At 43.4% G+C, this 14,514-nt stretch overlaps 2 protein-coding genes across 2 annotated transcripts in view; one reads left to right on the top strand and one right to left on the bottom strand.

The window, feature by feature from the left end:
* Nucleotides 1-268: 268 nt before the first annotated feature.
* On the bottom strand, nt 269-13,856 carry POFUT2 (protein O-fucosyltransferase 2; the record flags this gene model as incomplete). Its single annotated transcript, XM_026852916.1, has 8 exons — nt 269-2,113; nt 2,401-2,524; nt 3,321-3,501; nt 4,065-4,190; nt 7,561-7,627; nt 11,952-12,062; nt 12,365-12,509; nt 13,592-13,856. Coding segments are annotated over 8 exons (1,173 nt in total), but the record flags the coding sequence as incomplete, so codon positions are not given.
* Nucleotides 13,857-13,980: 124 nt separating this feature from the next.
* MCM3AP (minichromosome maintenance complex component 3 associated protein) overlaps nt 13,981-14,514 on the top strand; it is a 28,589-nt gene continuing 28,055 nt past the window's right edge. The window contains exon 1 of the mRNA XM_026852422.1: nt 13,981-14,376. Coding sequence (XP_026708223.1) covers nt 13,981-14,376 — 396 coding nt within the window. The remainder of the gene's footprint in view (nt 14,377-14,514) is intronic.

The following is a 14,514-nucleotide window of genomic DNA, read 5'->3' as shown; positions in this document are numbered from 1 at the left end:
CCTCCTGTGCTCCAGTGGCCGCTGGTTTCAGCAGCCTTCCTCTGGCCTCTTGCCTCTTTGTCTACATCCCTCCTGCAGTGGGGGGCAATGGGATTTACCAGTGACATCTCCCCGTGCCAGGAAGGGTAACACCAGCTACACTCGCTAATGAAGTGCCTCATGGGACAGACCATGAAAAAACCTTGCTGGGGCATGCAGTTCCTCTTACACTGGAGGCTGATGCTAGGGAGCCAGACGGCAAAATCCACGGTTACGGACATGTCACATGAAATGCTACAAAGCTTTTTATTTTTCTCAATGAGGTATACAATACACATAAAATGCCACCGTCGCTTTAAAGGGCGCACAGGCTAAACGACATTCGACTTGGTAGGAAAAGGCACTGCTTTGTAATGCTGGGCTCCCCCCTTTGCTGCCAGAGAGGCTCAGCTGCTGCCTGGAGATAAATAAACAGCTGGTAAGAACAGAAGAGCTGCTGCTACTACTGCTGGAAAAGATTTCACAGCTTCCGCTGCAGCTGCATGGGAGGAAACCACCTCCTTGTCTGGGAGCATCTGTGAAATGTCCAAGGCACAGTGCAGGTGGGTTGTGTATGTTCCTACCCAAGCCAAGAGGAAAGAGCAGGTGAAGGGACAGCTATCACCAAGGTAATCTGGTAAAACTGACTTGAAGGAAAAATGTCTGCTTCCCCTTTTGAAATCTGTTTCCTAGTCCACTTCTGAAAAAGGTTCCTCCTGCTTAACAGAGCCATGTTGACCTGAAGGGCAAAAGACCCACCTGAAGCACAGAATGGAGCAGTCAATTCTACGTAGCAGGAGACTGCAAGAGCTAGAACTGGTACTCATACAAACCCCTCCTGAAATGGGAGTCACACTTTCCCTCCACCTCCCACAGGCTCTTCCCCTGTAGCACCAGCCAGCTGCCTCCCTCAGAGCACCACCTCACCTGCAAGGTGCCCAGCTGCCAGGGCTTATACACACTATCTCGAGGCCCCATGACCTTTGCTGTCTGCAACTGTCCTCAGTTTACTCCCTTATATAAACTGAAAGCAGAAATGCAGAAAATTCACTTGTCAAATTACTGGGACGATGCATTTAACGGATGTGGAAAGCTGAAAGGCCTTTTAGCATGCTCCCAAGCAAAGCACCACTGAATTCAGTGACTGGGTGATCCCCATAGGGTGCTGACTTTTGCATCAGTCCAACTGATGGGAGGCCTTTGGGGGAATGATGGGGGAAAAAAAACAAGTTTCCTTTGTGAATGTAAAACTTAAGAAGGAACAACCTTTCTTTTACCAACCTACAAGCCCCATCTTTGTGCCTCTCTCAGCACAGGCCCACTGAGACTGCTATTAGAAGCAGCTGGTGTTCAGGTAGAAACACCACCTCCTTTATATCGAGCACTGGCAATTTGAATGTTCATAAATTACTATCTGAAAAGGGAAGACTCCCCCAAGGAACAGCAGAGTTTATGCATAATCTGCAGCTCACATAGTGCAGGTTACAAAACCAAGATTGTATTTTTTGTGATCAGAGAGACCAACACTAAACAGAACAAAAAATAAAGACAGAAATGCAGTACAGATCACAGCTGTGTTACATTTGTGAAAGATACCTTGTCTTTCTCAGAAGTCCAAAGAAACCCGTGACTTACTTCATTTGGTACTCAGTTTCAGGACAAAGTTTTGCCTTTCAAGTCTCAATTGCAGTGTCTGGTGTTGTCCTTTAATCCTAGCTATGCTGAGAACTGGATCCCAGCCTGACTTCATTTTTCTCACTCCCATCAATGCCTGACTAAGAAGATGAATATTGCTTGTATTTCAAATCCCAAATGTCAAGTAAATGCTGAGAAGAGGGTAGAGGACTGAGTTGTAGTTTGATCAACGGGAGGTGTTTCCCCGTAGTTTTTCCTTATTCTTTCGAGCTCATCAGTATTGCAGTCCCTGGATTTCTCTGTATTTTAGTATACAATTTTCCAATGAGTTGGCTGCTCACAGTTTTTCTCTTTTTCACCACAAAACCGGTTGTAAGTTGTTTTTGGATCAAATCCCAAGATCTCCCTTTCCTCGTGGATCCGGAAGGAAAATGTTGAAACTGAGGTGCCTATAAAATACCTGTGAAAAAATCAGAACAGGTTTGTGAAGGGGGCCAGTTTCTTAAAAGGCAAATAGTTGATTTCAGTCCAATGAACTTTTAACATTTGTTGAAATTATATGATATGAAATTATCATATATATTATATATACACAATATCACCATTATATATCTATTTTTTATATATCAATTATATAATATCATGTCATGTATGATTTGTAAACAACTATATCTGCGTCAAAAACAATGTTCAGTTTTGTGACAGTGAGAACAGTAAGATTTGTCTCCTCAAAGTCAAATGGGCTACCTTGCATGGGCACAGATCCACTGGTCAATCACAGCCAAGCCCCCATCTTTGTAGAGTTCCAGCTCCTCCCAAGAGGGTTCAAACCTCACCATCTCAGGCAGTAGTTGCTTGAGCAATTCAACCTCTGAAAAAGGGAAAGATGCAAATCTAGTTTTACATTATAAAGAGCAGCTTGCTGCTGTCATAAAACATAAGCGTTCAAGAAAACCCTGGGTGAACATTTACGAAGCAAGCGAAACCAAATTTTACAACACGTTTGCCAAATGTCAGAGTATTGTAGGCATGGGGGGAGCCAGTGGGGCAGAGACACGGCGCCAAGGGGGGCAATTCTGAGGGGCTGGGGAAGCCTGCCAAGGGTAGAACAAACACTACCACTAGCCTCACTGTCTAATCCTAGAGGCTAGGTGGCCCAAGAGGCCTTTCTTGACAGAAAAACTTAGGTGAGTTGTCGCAGATGCCATGCCTTGCAGGGTTATTCTAACATCATGCACTGAAACAGGCCCTGGGATACTACTGGGAGGGAGGTGCAGGCCTGGGCAGGGGAAGCCCACTGCTGGGGGTTTCTAAGCCCTCGCCACACACAGCCAGGTCCCCCCCAGTTTGGTGCTGGGGGCAGCCAAGGGGAAGGCTGGGTGTGAGACTCCAGAGGACCCCCTTCCCACTAGCATGTCTAAGAGTCTCTGAAATACTAAGAAAAAAGGTGGGATTGAAGGAAGAGGAGGAGGAACAGGCAAATTCAATTCCAGATTTCCCACTATAGAGACCATCAAACCTCCTATGGGAAATACCAAATGAATGGTTGGATACCAACTGCTCAAGCCAGATGGAAAGAACTTTTCAGTCATTCATAAAAACGAAGTGGTAATTGCTGCTCTCATTGTTAAAATTTATCTTTCCTAAACTGACTATAATCTGCCTACCCTCCTCAACAGCATCAGTGGCTACAAAAACTTTTTCAAGTTTGTGCATCTCCAAGAGGCTGCGGATTTTCTTTACTGCTCCTTGCAGGGAAGGCACGTCCTCTCTGTGACCCCAAACGAAGTCTTTCCTTCTGAGATGAACCCCAAGGTATGGACCACCTAGAGCTGTGCCCATCTTAACCTAGGAGAGAAAGATCAATAAACTTCAAAACTTGAAAGCACCACTATTCATTCATACTGAAAACGCCTGAATCTCTGGATAAGGCACTGAATTACTCTAGCAACATAAAGTCATTTTAAGGCATGGACTGGCAGTATTTTGGGACACTTACTGCAACATTTTGATCTTGGGTGGCCTGCATTATACAAGAAAAACTAGAGTGCAAAATCTTTGTAAGCAAAAATTGCTCTCCTTGACCTGCACAACTAGCAGTTTGCAGCTGAACTTTATACCCACAGATGATGCTGAATACAAGATAAAATACAAGTTTCCTTTAGTGAAACAAGGGTAAGAGAAGTCTGTCACCCAGTACCAGGCAGCCACATCTCAATAGGCTCCATTAAGTTATGTCACACAGGGAGAAGAGGGTACAGTAGGAACATGCATGTCCACCTCTATCTGAGCAGGGAGAGCTAGATTCACATGTATCTTCCAACACTGCCTGCAGTATACAGCCAGGAGTATACAAATGAAACAAAAGAAAAACCGTATTTGTTATAGGAAACAGGCTGTTACCATTTTACCTTCATCTGTGTCCAGTCCTCCTTGTAATGAGTCCTGTCTGCCTCATCTGTGGATTGAAGATATTTGTTTCTAAACTCGTCTCCCACTACACGGAGGTGTTTAGCAAACACCATGCTCCGACGGGTCTGTTGGAATAAGAGCAGATGCTGAGTCAAAAAAAGGAAGAGCTAAAAATGACTAAATGGAGATAGTTTCATATACACAGAGCTTCCAGGATGGGGTTACTTCTGATACATCTATGCAGTGCTACAAGCAGCAATTTCTAACCTTTCATCTGAGCTTTAACTGTTTAATCCTGATTGTTACCACATTTATAACCAGCATACTTATCTGGCCTTGTCTGTATACAGAGGTGTACTATAGACTGGAGTTACTTAACAAATTGAACACTCTAGCAATGTACTTCACCTTTGAAAACAAGAGCTGGGCAAAGACTAGCTTGCAAAACACCTGTAAGAACAAAACCTGCTTTAAAAAAATCAAGCATCTAGCCCTAGACACTCCTATCAAATTCAGCAGAAAAGTGATGAAAAAATATTACCTTCACTTGTGGATAACAACTTCTTTCAAAGATTCTGTGATGGCAGTTACTCCTGCGCAGTCACACACAGCCTTCTTATTAACGGGCACACACAACAGAACTAAGGAAATCCCATGTAACTTACACTGCTCTCAAAGGACACTTGGTAATTTGGTCTAATTCTTGATTGTATACAAGTCTGTAGTCTGTCATGTGATGAGCAACAAAGAAGATGCAATGAAAACACTTCCATTTCCAAAGGCCTCTCATCTCTCAGCACAGTGTAGCCCACAGTGGACAGTCTACATGGCAGAGAGGCCAGGCAGAGCATTAATGGTACTCCAAGACACAGCTGCACCAATCGCCTTTGCCTTGCTCTAGCAAAGGGACAGGCACTCGAATCTGTCAGCCTTTCTTCACCTCTTCCCAAATCAGCTATTTCTCCATATGCCCAACTCACTGTGGTTGAAATGGTTCCTCCTCCGTATCATTCAATAAGACACAGAACAATTTAGTCTTCAGTAAGATGCATCACACTGGTAGCTGGAGATCCATGCACATCTAAAGATTTAATGGAAGTACAAAGCCTGCTCTTCTAACGTCTTTAAAGAGATCGACTTTCTAATCACATCCCAAATTCTCCATCAAAACATTTATATTAAGGGAAGATGTACACGCTGTCTGCTGCAGAACAGTCACGCTGCAGTTCAGAAAGAGATATTTTCCCTCCTTTATGTACTACGTCAACACAATACGATCCCATCGAGTAAAGTCACTGGCAACCCTACCCAAGATGCGATGAGCACAGTATGTCCAAGAGGCAGCAAAGGTGTACACAACCCATGGCAGTGCAGTGCACTGGGGAGGACAATAAACATTTTGAAATGGTATGCTGGTGTCAAACACCTCTAAACTTTATCCCGACAGACTGTGCGATTGCCATGGCATGTTTGGCACCCACGCAGTATGCTGTGCCAAGTTCTTCCTGGGCACAAAGCACTGCTCTGACAGCAGCTGTTCGGGATGAACACTTGTTTTGCAACAGCATATGTAAAAGAGAAAACAGATGAATGTGTGAACCTCCACTGATATACTTTCTGAAGTGGATGCTATCTGTATCTCATTATCCTCATATTTAAAGTATATGTTTCAAAGCTGCACGTGCAATATTGTCACAATTTCCAACTACCTCTAAGTTTTGCTTCTTCTCCCTTTCTGTCTGCAAGGAAACAAACAACAGAGAAGGGAAGAGACGCTTCTCAGAGGTGCATGGAAAAAGAAAAGAAGCCATGGGCCTAACCTGCAGCAAGGTAACTTTTGTTTGGGTATCAGACAAAACCTCTTGCCCACAAGAGTGGCATAGCCACCGGACAGACCCCAGAAAGGTGACAGATCTCCACCTATGGGGACTTTCCACCTTCAGCTGGACACAGCCCCAAACCACCAGGTCAAGTTCTGGAGTGGAAACCCGGAGGCAGGACTGCCAAGACACCTCCCCACCTAAATTTTTGTGTGATTCTAAATTTAGGAAGACAAACAAGCAAACAAACACAATCAGTGTTGGTTATGCTCCCTTTTGTGTACATGAATGGAATTAACGGTACAGATCCTCTAATTCTTTAAGACTGTCCCCCTCCAAATGGTGAAACCAAACACAGAACTCCTGGCTTGTCTAGAGTTGTCCTTAGAGAATTTTCTGCTTCCATATAGATGGTAAAACGCTCATGTGGTCTGTGTGCTACACTGATGCTCTTCAAGGGATTCAACAGTTGTGTCTAAACCATTTTGGGAGGTCTTTCCTGCTCCGTGGTCATTCAACCATTAAGAGTCCCAAAACAATACCTTTCAGCTTGCAGCGGCAGGGAAGCCTATGCAAGAATGGTGACAACAGGGAAAGCAATGTGGGTCATTATTAAATTTGAACATTTTTGGACACCAAAGACATAGGTTGGTTAGAAAAGGCAGCTGGCTTGTTACAATTTAAAAGCTTCTTTGAGACAAAAGGGCATTTGTTAGCAAGATTTATAAAGAACTTCAGACGTTATCCAGAGAGTTATTAAGAAAAAAAAGCAACAACCAAAAATCATGCAGATAGTTAAAACTGAAATAAGGAATAATATTTTTGAGAAAGTTTTAAATAATTTTGAGAGAAGTTTAAGTTGTTGAGACAATGTTTAAACGGCCACTGTTAAGAAATGCATGTTATGGATCCATATGGATTTTATAGTCTGCTTTTACAGGACTACAAGTCGAGAGTCAGAAATGATACGTGGGTTGTATTTCTCTGTTTGGAAATTCACTCTCAATGAAAATTCATAGTTAGCAAACTACTGCTTGGTGCATTTCTGAAAAATATGTCATAGACCAAGTGAATAGCCAGATGTTTGCATCTTACAAGACCAAGGTCTATGTAACTTGTTTCATAATATCATGAGAGTCACTTTCTCTTAGAAATTTTGATTATATCAAGCACTCCATATTGTGTTCCGTTTTCCTGCACCCTTTAACCTTGTCTTAAAACTTCTCCCATAGGAATTATTTTACCATCAGATCAAAGTGCTCCAAAGGTCTCTGAAAGTGCTCAGCGTTACCTTAAAACCCATGGGAATTTTGACACCAAAGCCAACAGAGAGACAGTTAGGACAATATTGAGCACTTCTGGGAATTCTTTTGAAAAGTCTAATCTTGAAGCTGACTAGACAAGCAACTGCTCAAATGCAGTTCCCTTCTGACTGCACGTGTGTTGGACAGGGGAGGTCCTTCTAAATGCCACACTCTGTAGCACTAAGGCCCCAGGACAAACTCGTGCATTACATTAATTCACAGTGACCTGAAGACCATCGTTAGCATATGCTGCTGAAACATAAGACACAAGTTAACTTTTAAGAAAAGAAACCCAAGGTAAAATTGAAGGTTATTGAATTTTTATCAGAACCAAGTAGAAAGTCTAGAGAAGCTAACTGGAAAATACTCACATTCCAATAATCTTTCCCTCCGTAGTGGTCATGAAGAAGGTTTTCAGCTCTGTCTAACATCACTGACCTAGTAAAAATTGTAAAACTGAGTGCAGTTCCCTTAGGAATATAATTTACATTACGAAGTTTCTTTATACAGTTGCCAGGACAAAGCACAGACTATGATCTGTTTGCAAAGGGAGCACGGGGAATAAGGGATGGGCTGCCAGTCTGTTGTGTATAAAGCAAACTGTCACCCAAAGCCTGCTGGGGAGAAAGGGGAACTATGCCACTGCATGTTCCTGCTCTCTTCCTTAATAAATGGTACTCTTAATTCTGACAGTTAAACACAAACAAGCATTAATAATCCCTCACATAGTCCTCACAGTAGTTGGTGCTGAAGAAATAAGGTTGCCAGTGGGGAGAGTGATCCAAAGTGGAGAAGTGACCTATGAGATGATGCTCAGCCTCGGAGCACATGACAGCCCCTTGGAGAAAGCAGGAGTCACGCTCCCAAAAGCAAAACCAGGGAAGGTATTTTCCACATGTGGAATAAAACGTCCTACAGTAAAACGACAGATCAAAGAACACACAGACATGTGTTAGCAACTAAGCACAAATTTTAAAATGAAAATTTGTCACTAACATGAAAACAGCCCATGCTTTTCAAAAATACACACAGTTCAAGACTGTGTACTGGAAACATAACTGCACTGTCCAAGTTCTAAGAAGCAGAAGAGATTTTGAGAGTTCTGAGTGTTCAAGAGCACATGGGATGTGAGCACACTGAATATGAGTGAACACACAGAGAAATGCTTCTGCTGAAGGGAGTCAAAGTCATCATCCAGACCTCCTTCTACTAAAATGAGTAGAAGCAAATAACCAATCAACTTTAGATTATCACTGCTGAGAATCAGCTGGACACCTGCACATAAGGCTACAAATAAACTGGAAAACAGACTAGACTCTGCTGGTAGAGAAGCAGCACTGCATTAACAAGAAGCCTGGAGGTGAAATTAGATTAATAATCTAAATGTATCAAGAATATTCCCATAGGTGACCACACTTGAAGACTATTAATACGGTATTAAGACCATATAACTGATTGTCTGGCTAAAAGGGCAATACAGGAGATCAGAGAGGCCATGGCGCACAAGTCACCATAGCCCCTGGAGATTTCAACTATCCCCAGGTAGGCTGGGAGAGTGTCCTAGCAGGATGTGACCAAGCAACTGCAGTTTGAGACAGTATCAAAGACGGTTCCATGAACCACGTGAGCAGGGAGTAGCTCCTGGTAATTTCTTGAGCAGCAGCAAGACATAGACCAAAATCTCACAGTGAAAGAGATACTCTCAGACTGTGTCCATAAACATACTCATCTTCAACATCCTACTGGATCAACATTACCCAAAGAAAAGCTACTACAGTTGCATTCAGTTTCAAAAAGGGGACTAGGCAAAAATGCAAAAGTACTGTACTAGTGAAGAAAACAGAAAGGCTCATAAACTTCAGGAATTTAAACAGAAAAAGACAATAAAGAAGGTCAAAAAAGAATTTGAATGACAAGACATAAAGGCCTTCAATCTGATGACGATGTTTCTTCCACAGAAAAAGGAAATTAAAGGCTTAACAAGCACTTGGAGACAATAACATCACGACAGAAACAGCTACCGTAAGTTTTTTGTAGCTGTGTGTCAGGTGGAGGAGCTGGGAAGATTCATATTTTACAGAGGATGTTCTCAAACCAAGGTCTCCTCAAGAAGTGTCTAGCGATGGAACAGTGAGACAAAATGAACCAACAAATGGCCAATATCAGGCGGTATTTACCCAACAGTTGTCAAGGAACTCAAGGATGAAGCAGCTGTGCCACTAATTCTGGTATGCAACATCTCTCTTAGAACTTCAACACAGCAAATGTGATGTCAATTTTCTAGAAACGCACTTGGGGAGGTCTGAGACGCAACACGGCACTAAACCTGATGTCAGTACAGGACAACTTAATAGCAACTATTATAAAAAAACAGAAATAAATGGATACCTAAAATAAATTGGGGAAGCATCTGCACAAACCAGAAATAAATGGATACCTAAAGTAAATTGGGGAAGCATCTGCACAGAGCTTTGAACAATCAGAGTAGTCTGAAGACATAAGCACACATGCAGGTAAGGGAAACCTCACTGACACTGCCTACCAGGATCTCCTGACAGCCTTCGTTAAAGGCTTTTAAGAAAACTTAACAGAAATGGCACACAAGAGAAGGTCCTTGCACAGATTAAAAAGAAGTTTAGACAGGGATAAATGTCCAGTTGCCATTTGCAGACGGAGGTCACAGGTGGAAGGGATCTGCGTTTCCCTGTATTCCTGAACAAACTACAAAGGGGCATGAACTCTGAGGTGACACAGCCTTCTGATCATTTTAAATTGCTCAGAGCAGCAAGGACGAAGGCTAGCTGTGAAGAATTAGAGAAGTCTGATGACTGGCCAATAAAATCTAATGTGGGAGTGCATCTACTAAAAAAATACTGGCTTCAACTAAAGGGCTCCATGCTTACCATCGATGCTCAGGAATGAGCGACAGTTTGATGAAAACATCAAGGCAACACTCATCAGAGGTCAAAAAGGGGAACTCGTATAGTAGGAATGGCCAGAAAAAGAAGAGAGCACTAAACAGGGCATGTCATTGCACCACTAGGTAATGGGTTTACCTGCACTCAGTGTGCAGGATCCAGCTGAACTGTAAAGGTTGAGAGAATGGCAGCAAGGGTAACCAAAGGCATGGAAAGGCTTTCACTAGAAGAACAACTAATGAAGCCAGGACTCTTCATACTGCAGAGGAGACAACTGAGGGAGAATAGGATAGAGAAATGTAAAATCATGCATGGAGGTGAATATGGAAGAGCTGTTCTACTACATGAACTAGGGAACATTAGATGAAACTTGCAGGCAGGAGTTACAAAAGGAGGTGGATTTTCATGGGATGCACAGTGAAGGTTCAAAACCTTTTGGTCTTGTTCCAAGATTTTGTGGATGCTAACAGTGTGCATGGAGGTTCAAAGGGAAGCGTGCACAGATCCACGGAACCACTGAAGGATACAGAAGATCAGAAGATCATTTTTGGCTCAGAAGGTCCCTATGATCACAGATCTGAAGGGTGTGACAAGACTCAGGGAAGGCATTACACACATTTGCTCAGTTCTTATACTCTTCCCCCAGACATCTGATTTTAGCTGCTCTTGGATTTCACACACTAAACTAGACTGACTTTAACATGAACCACTAGTTTTAAGATGAACACTGTACCTGCCCTTGCATCTCTGTCATTTCTTTGTACTTGTATCTGAGAAATGTGGTCTTGTGTATAAAGCACCTTGTCTGTGTGTCAGGAATACTGAGGCACTACTCCTAATTTTTCCTTTGACTTTCCTCATTGCTAGACTTTTCGACAGTTGCCATGAAAAAGTTAACTGTAGGGCTAAATATGGAGACATCTATGGCATATTTAATCCAGTTTTCTGCTGTCACTGCAAATATTCTGGTATAACTCCTATAAAGAGAACAACATCTCTGTTAAAAAACAGGACTTTGCTTCCTCTGCTCCCAGCAGGAGGTACTACTGATCCCCACTGCTCTGCTTAGAGGAACCTTCATCTCATTTTCAATTAAATCATGTTGATGTCAAACTTTTGGATGTTTTTGTTCTCATAGCAAAACTGCACTTGAGCTTACACGGTCTGTGTTTCTCCTATGGATTTATTCCCTGATGCATTCATGGACAGTGATTATTTCCTCTTCCTGTTCTCCCCTGTAACCCAGCAGCTTTTGCTTTGCTACCATGTCTTCTCTTGCTACAGTGTCACAGCTGACTGGAAATACTTTGCTACTGGGATAATGTAAGCGTGCTCCACCTCTCATATAAGAGCTTTCTTTTTCTCTGATCATCCTAGTGGCATCTCAGAGCAGAAAGACAAAACATGCTGCTTGCTTTCTCTGAACCCAGCTCACACTATTGAAGATGGACATCACAGGAGACCAGGCAGTGCATGATCTGAGATGTGAGCTTGGGAAACACTGATTCCACTCTATCCGTTCCCTCTTGACCCAGCATCGAAGGGTAAAGGCAGGAAAGGTAAACACAGGGTGGCAAGGACATTTAGCTACATGAGAGAGAATATGAAGGAGCTCCTGACTATCTCCTTTTAGGTTTTAGCACTGCAGCATTTAACCTAATTTACAGTTAGGTGTTTCTTCCAGTGTAAATTCCTTTTATAATTATTTTCATAGTTTACACTAATTCAGCGATGAAATATGACAACAGTGAGACATAGCCTGTAAATTCCCCCTGCTCCTCCCACCTGACAATGGGTTTGTGAGCATGCAGTACAACACCAAATAGTAATACAAGGCAACTCACTGTGCTGAAGTGTTCTTCAAAAGGATGGGAGCCACAATAGAGGCAGATCCTTGGACAGACAAACAAGAGACATTTAGGCCCCGTGTTTCCTCGTAACCCCAAAACCATCCCCTGAAAAGGAACACAAAGTATTGGTTCACAGGCTTGTATTTTAAACTAATGACACATATAATGAAACAAATAAACAGTACAACCTAAAAAGATAATATATCATGTAAATAAACCAGCCAGCTCCTTTATAATGTTTTTGTGTGAAACAACAACTTTCTAAAATTAGATCTTCTAGTACCAGTACATGATTGATGAAGTTTTAAAAACAAAGTGAACCCCAAGCATCCAGAGATTCATAGACAACCCTACAACAACCGTACAACTCTGCTCTGTTAGTCTGTCTAAGGACTGTGAGATGTTACCTGTAGTACTCATGTTTGTCTCTGGAGTACATAAGCTGATCAATGCATGGCCTTTCATCTATTTTTTCTTCCCAGGTTCCTTCTTTCCATCCTTCTGCGTAGCCTTGTAGGACATAAATCTGTTCAATAAAGGGCCCACCTGACTCTGAGCAGAAGGCAAAGCAAAGCATTTGTGAGTATGAAAAACCACATGATAAAGGTATGAATAAGCATTACTTGCAGTTAAAAATCGGCTAGGAATGCTAATATTACACTATTCTCTCTCTTCCATGTTTTCCCTATAAAAAAGGAAAGGATGTCTTGTGTAAGCCAGAAAAGCCAAAAGGGTCAGGGGATGTGACAACCTGCTACTCCCACCCAGCCATGCGTGATTTAATGTGCCAAACAGAACTGAATTGCCATGGAAATGTAAATTTAAAAGCTGGATAAACCACACCATGAAGCACAGAGGTTTTCAGTGCTGGAGGTAGCTGCTATGGGAAGAGTGTCTCCAAGAAAATGACAAGTACAAGCCCTTCTTCCCCTAAATTTCAGGGTTTGTAAATGCTTTCTCCTGAAATATAAGGGACAACTGATCCCCTTAGAGATCTTTGCAGAGGTGTGACCTTTGGTCACCTTTATTTCCTTTGATGAAAAAGCCCGTGACACTGCTGCAGATTCTGGCATTTGGTGATTAGCTCAACATTGCATTAAATCCTAAAGGAACCAACTTCATGGTTTCCATATTCTTAAGGAAAGTCTTTCTCTTATATACCATTTTGTACACAAAAAAGCAGGGGGTAAGTATTTTGAGTTATGTGCAGCACTGATGATGAAAAGTTCACAGGAGAACCCACTGTACAGCTTTTACTGTCCAACCACCTCCAGAAAAAGGCGGCTTGTCTGTAGTTCAACAGAGAGCTGCAGGCTGACTCTCTCTCCTTACAGGTTTGTTACTACAGCCAGAATTTTGCAGAGGTACCTGTGACTTTAACCACAGGCATTAACTGTCTTTCTCCAGGGTCCCTAGGAAGTCGAGGGGCTGATGGTGCTACATCAAAAGAGCTGCCAAATAATTGGGTTATTTCATTCTAGTGGTTTGTTACTCTGCACTATTCTTTCCCATCCCACCTCTCGCCACCTTTTTTTATTTCACATATAAGGATAAAAGCACATATAAGGCTAAACCTGCGAAGAAATCACCTCAAATATTTAGTCAATTGCAGATTGTACAATTCCATACTCTACCTGCAAGAAACTGCTCATATTCAATGACAGGGATGTTCCTGTTGAGGCTTGGGAGATCGAAGAAGCTGGACCAAGGGATCCGGACCTGAAGGATGTCAGGGCTCTGCCAGTGATAAAGGCGTCCCCAGGGAGGCAGAACTAACACCCAGTTTTCATTTTTCAGCAAGGTCTTTAGAAGGGAAGCAATGCGAACATAGACATCTCTGCGAAGGTTGAACCCTTCAGGAGGATTTACATCATATAAAAGGTATCTGGGGAGGACAAAGCAATGTAGTTACTTGGGGAAGTTTAAAACTTTTACATGTTTTTTTATTTTACCCCACAATCATGTGATGCAACTTATTGGGAAGGAAACTCTGTCTCTTTCATGAGGTTGTGGTGCTCAGAAGATGGGAGGGGATGAAGTAGGGGAAGGCAGAGCAGTGTGGTGCAGAGGCTGTGGGAGCATCGGCGTGTCCTGGCTGGACGTCACTGAGGTGGCACGTGCCACACGCCCTTCCTGTGGCGGGGTAGGACACGGGGGGCCAGGGAGTGAACCCCTCAGATGCGTTGCTCATCCTGAGGGTAATGGGGTGTGCGGCAAGAATGGTGAAATAACTGGCACGTTACTCAGGGGAACTCCCGTGAGCCGAATAGGAAGGCGCGAGGACACGTTCAGGAGGGACAAGGGGGTGCGTGTCACCCGCCAGGGGGTGGGAGCCCCCAGGCCATACTCAGAGCGGAAAAGCCCCCGGACAGCTGCGACAGCGGCATCCTCCAGAAACGACCCCAACAGCCCCGTCAGGGTAAGGAGGACCCTCACGTACCAGCCAGTCGATGGCTCCGGGGGGGCCCGAGGGAACCGAGCTGGGGCCCGCGACGCGAGGAGGGTCCCGGGGGCGGCAGGGGCTGCCCCCGGCAGGCAGGACCGGCTCGGGGCGAGC

Source organism: Athene cunicularia (genome assembly GCF_003259725.1).
Source record: "Athene cunicularia isolate RWA chromosome 7 unlocalized genomic scaffold, athCun1 chr7_part1, whole genome shotgun sequence".
Lineage (NCBI taxonomy): Eukaryota > Metazoa > Chordata > Aves > Strigiformes > Strigidae > Athene > Athene cunicularia.
The sequence above is the reverse complement of the archived record's forward strand: the minus strand, read 5'-3'. Positions and strand labels throughout refer to the sequence as shown.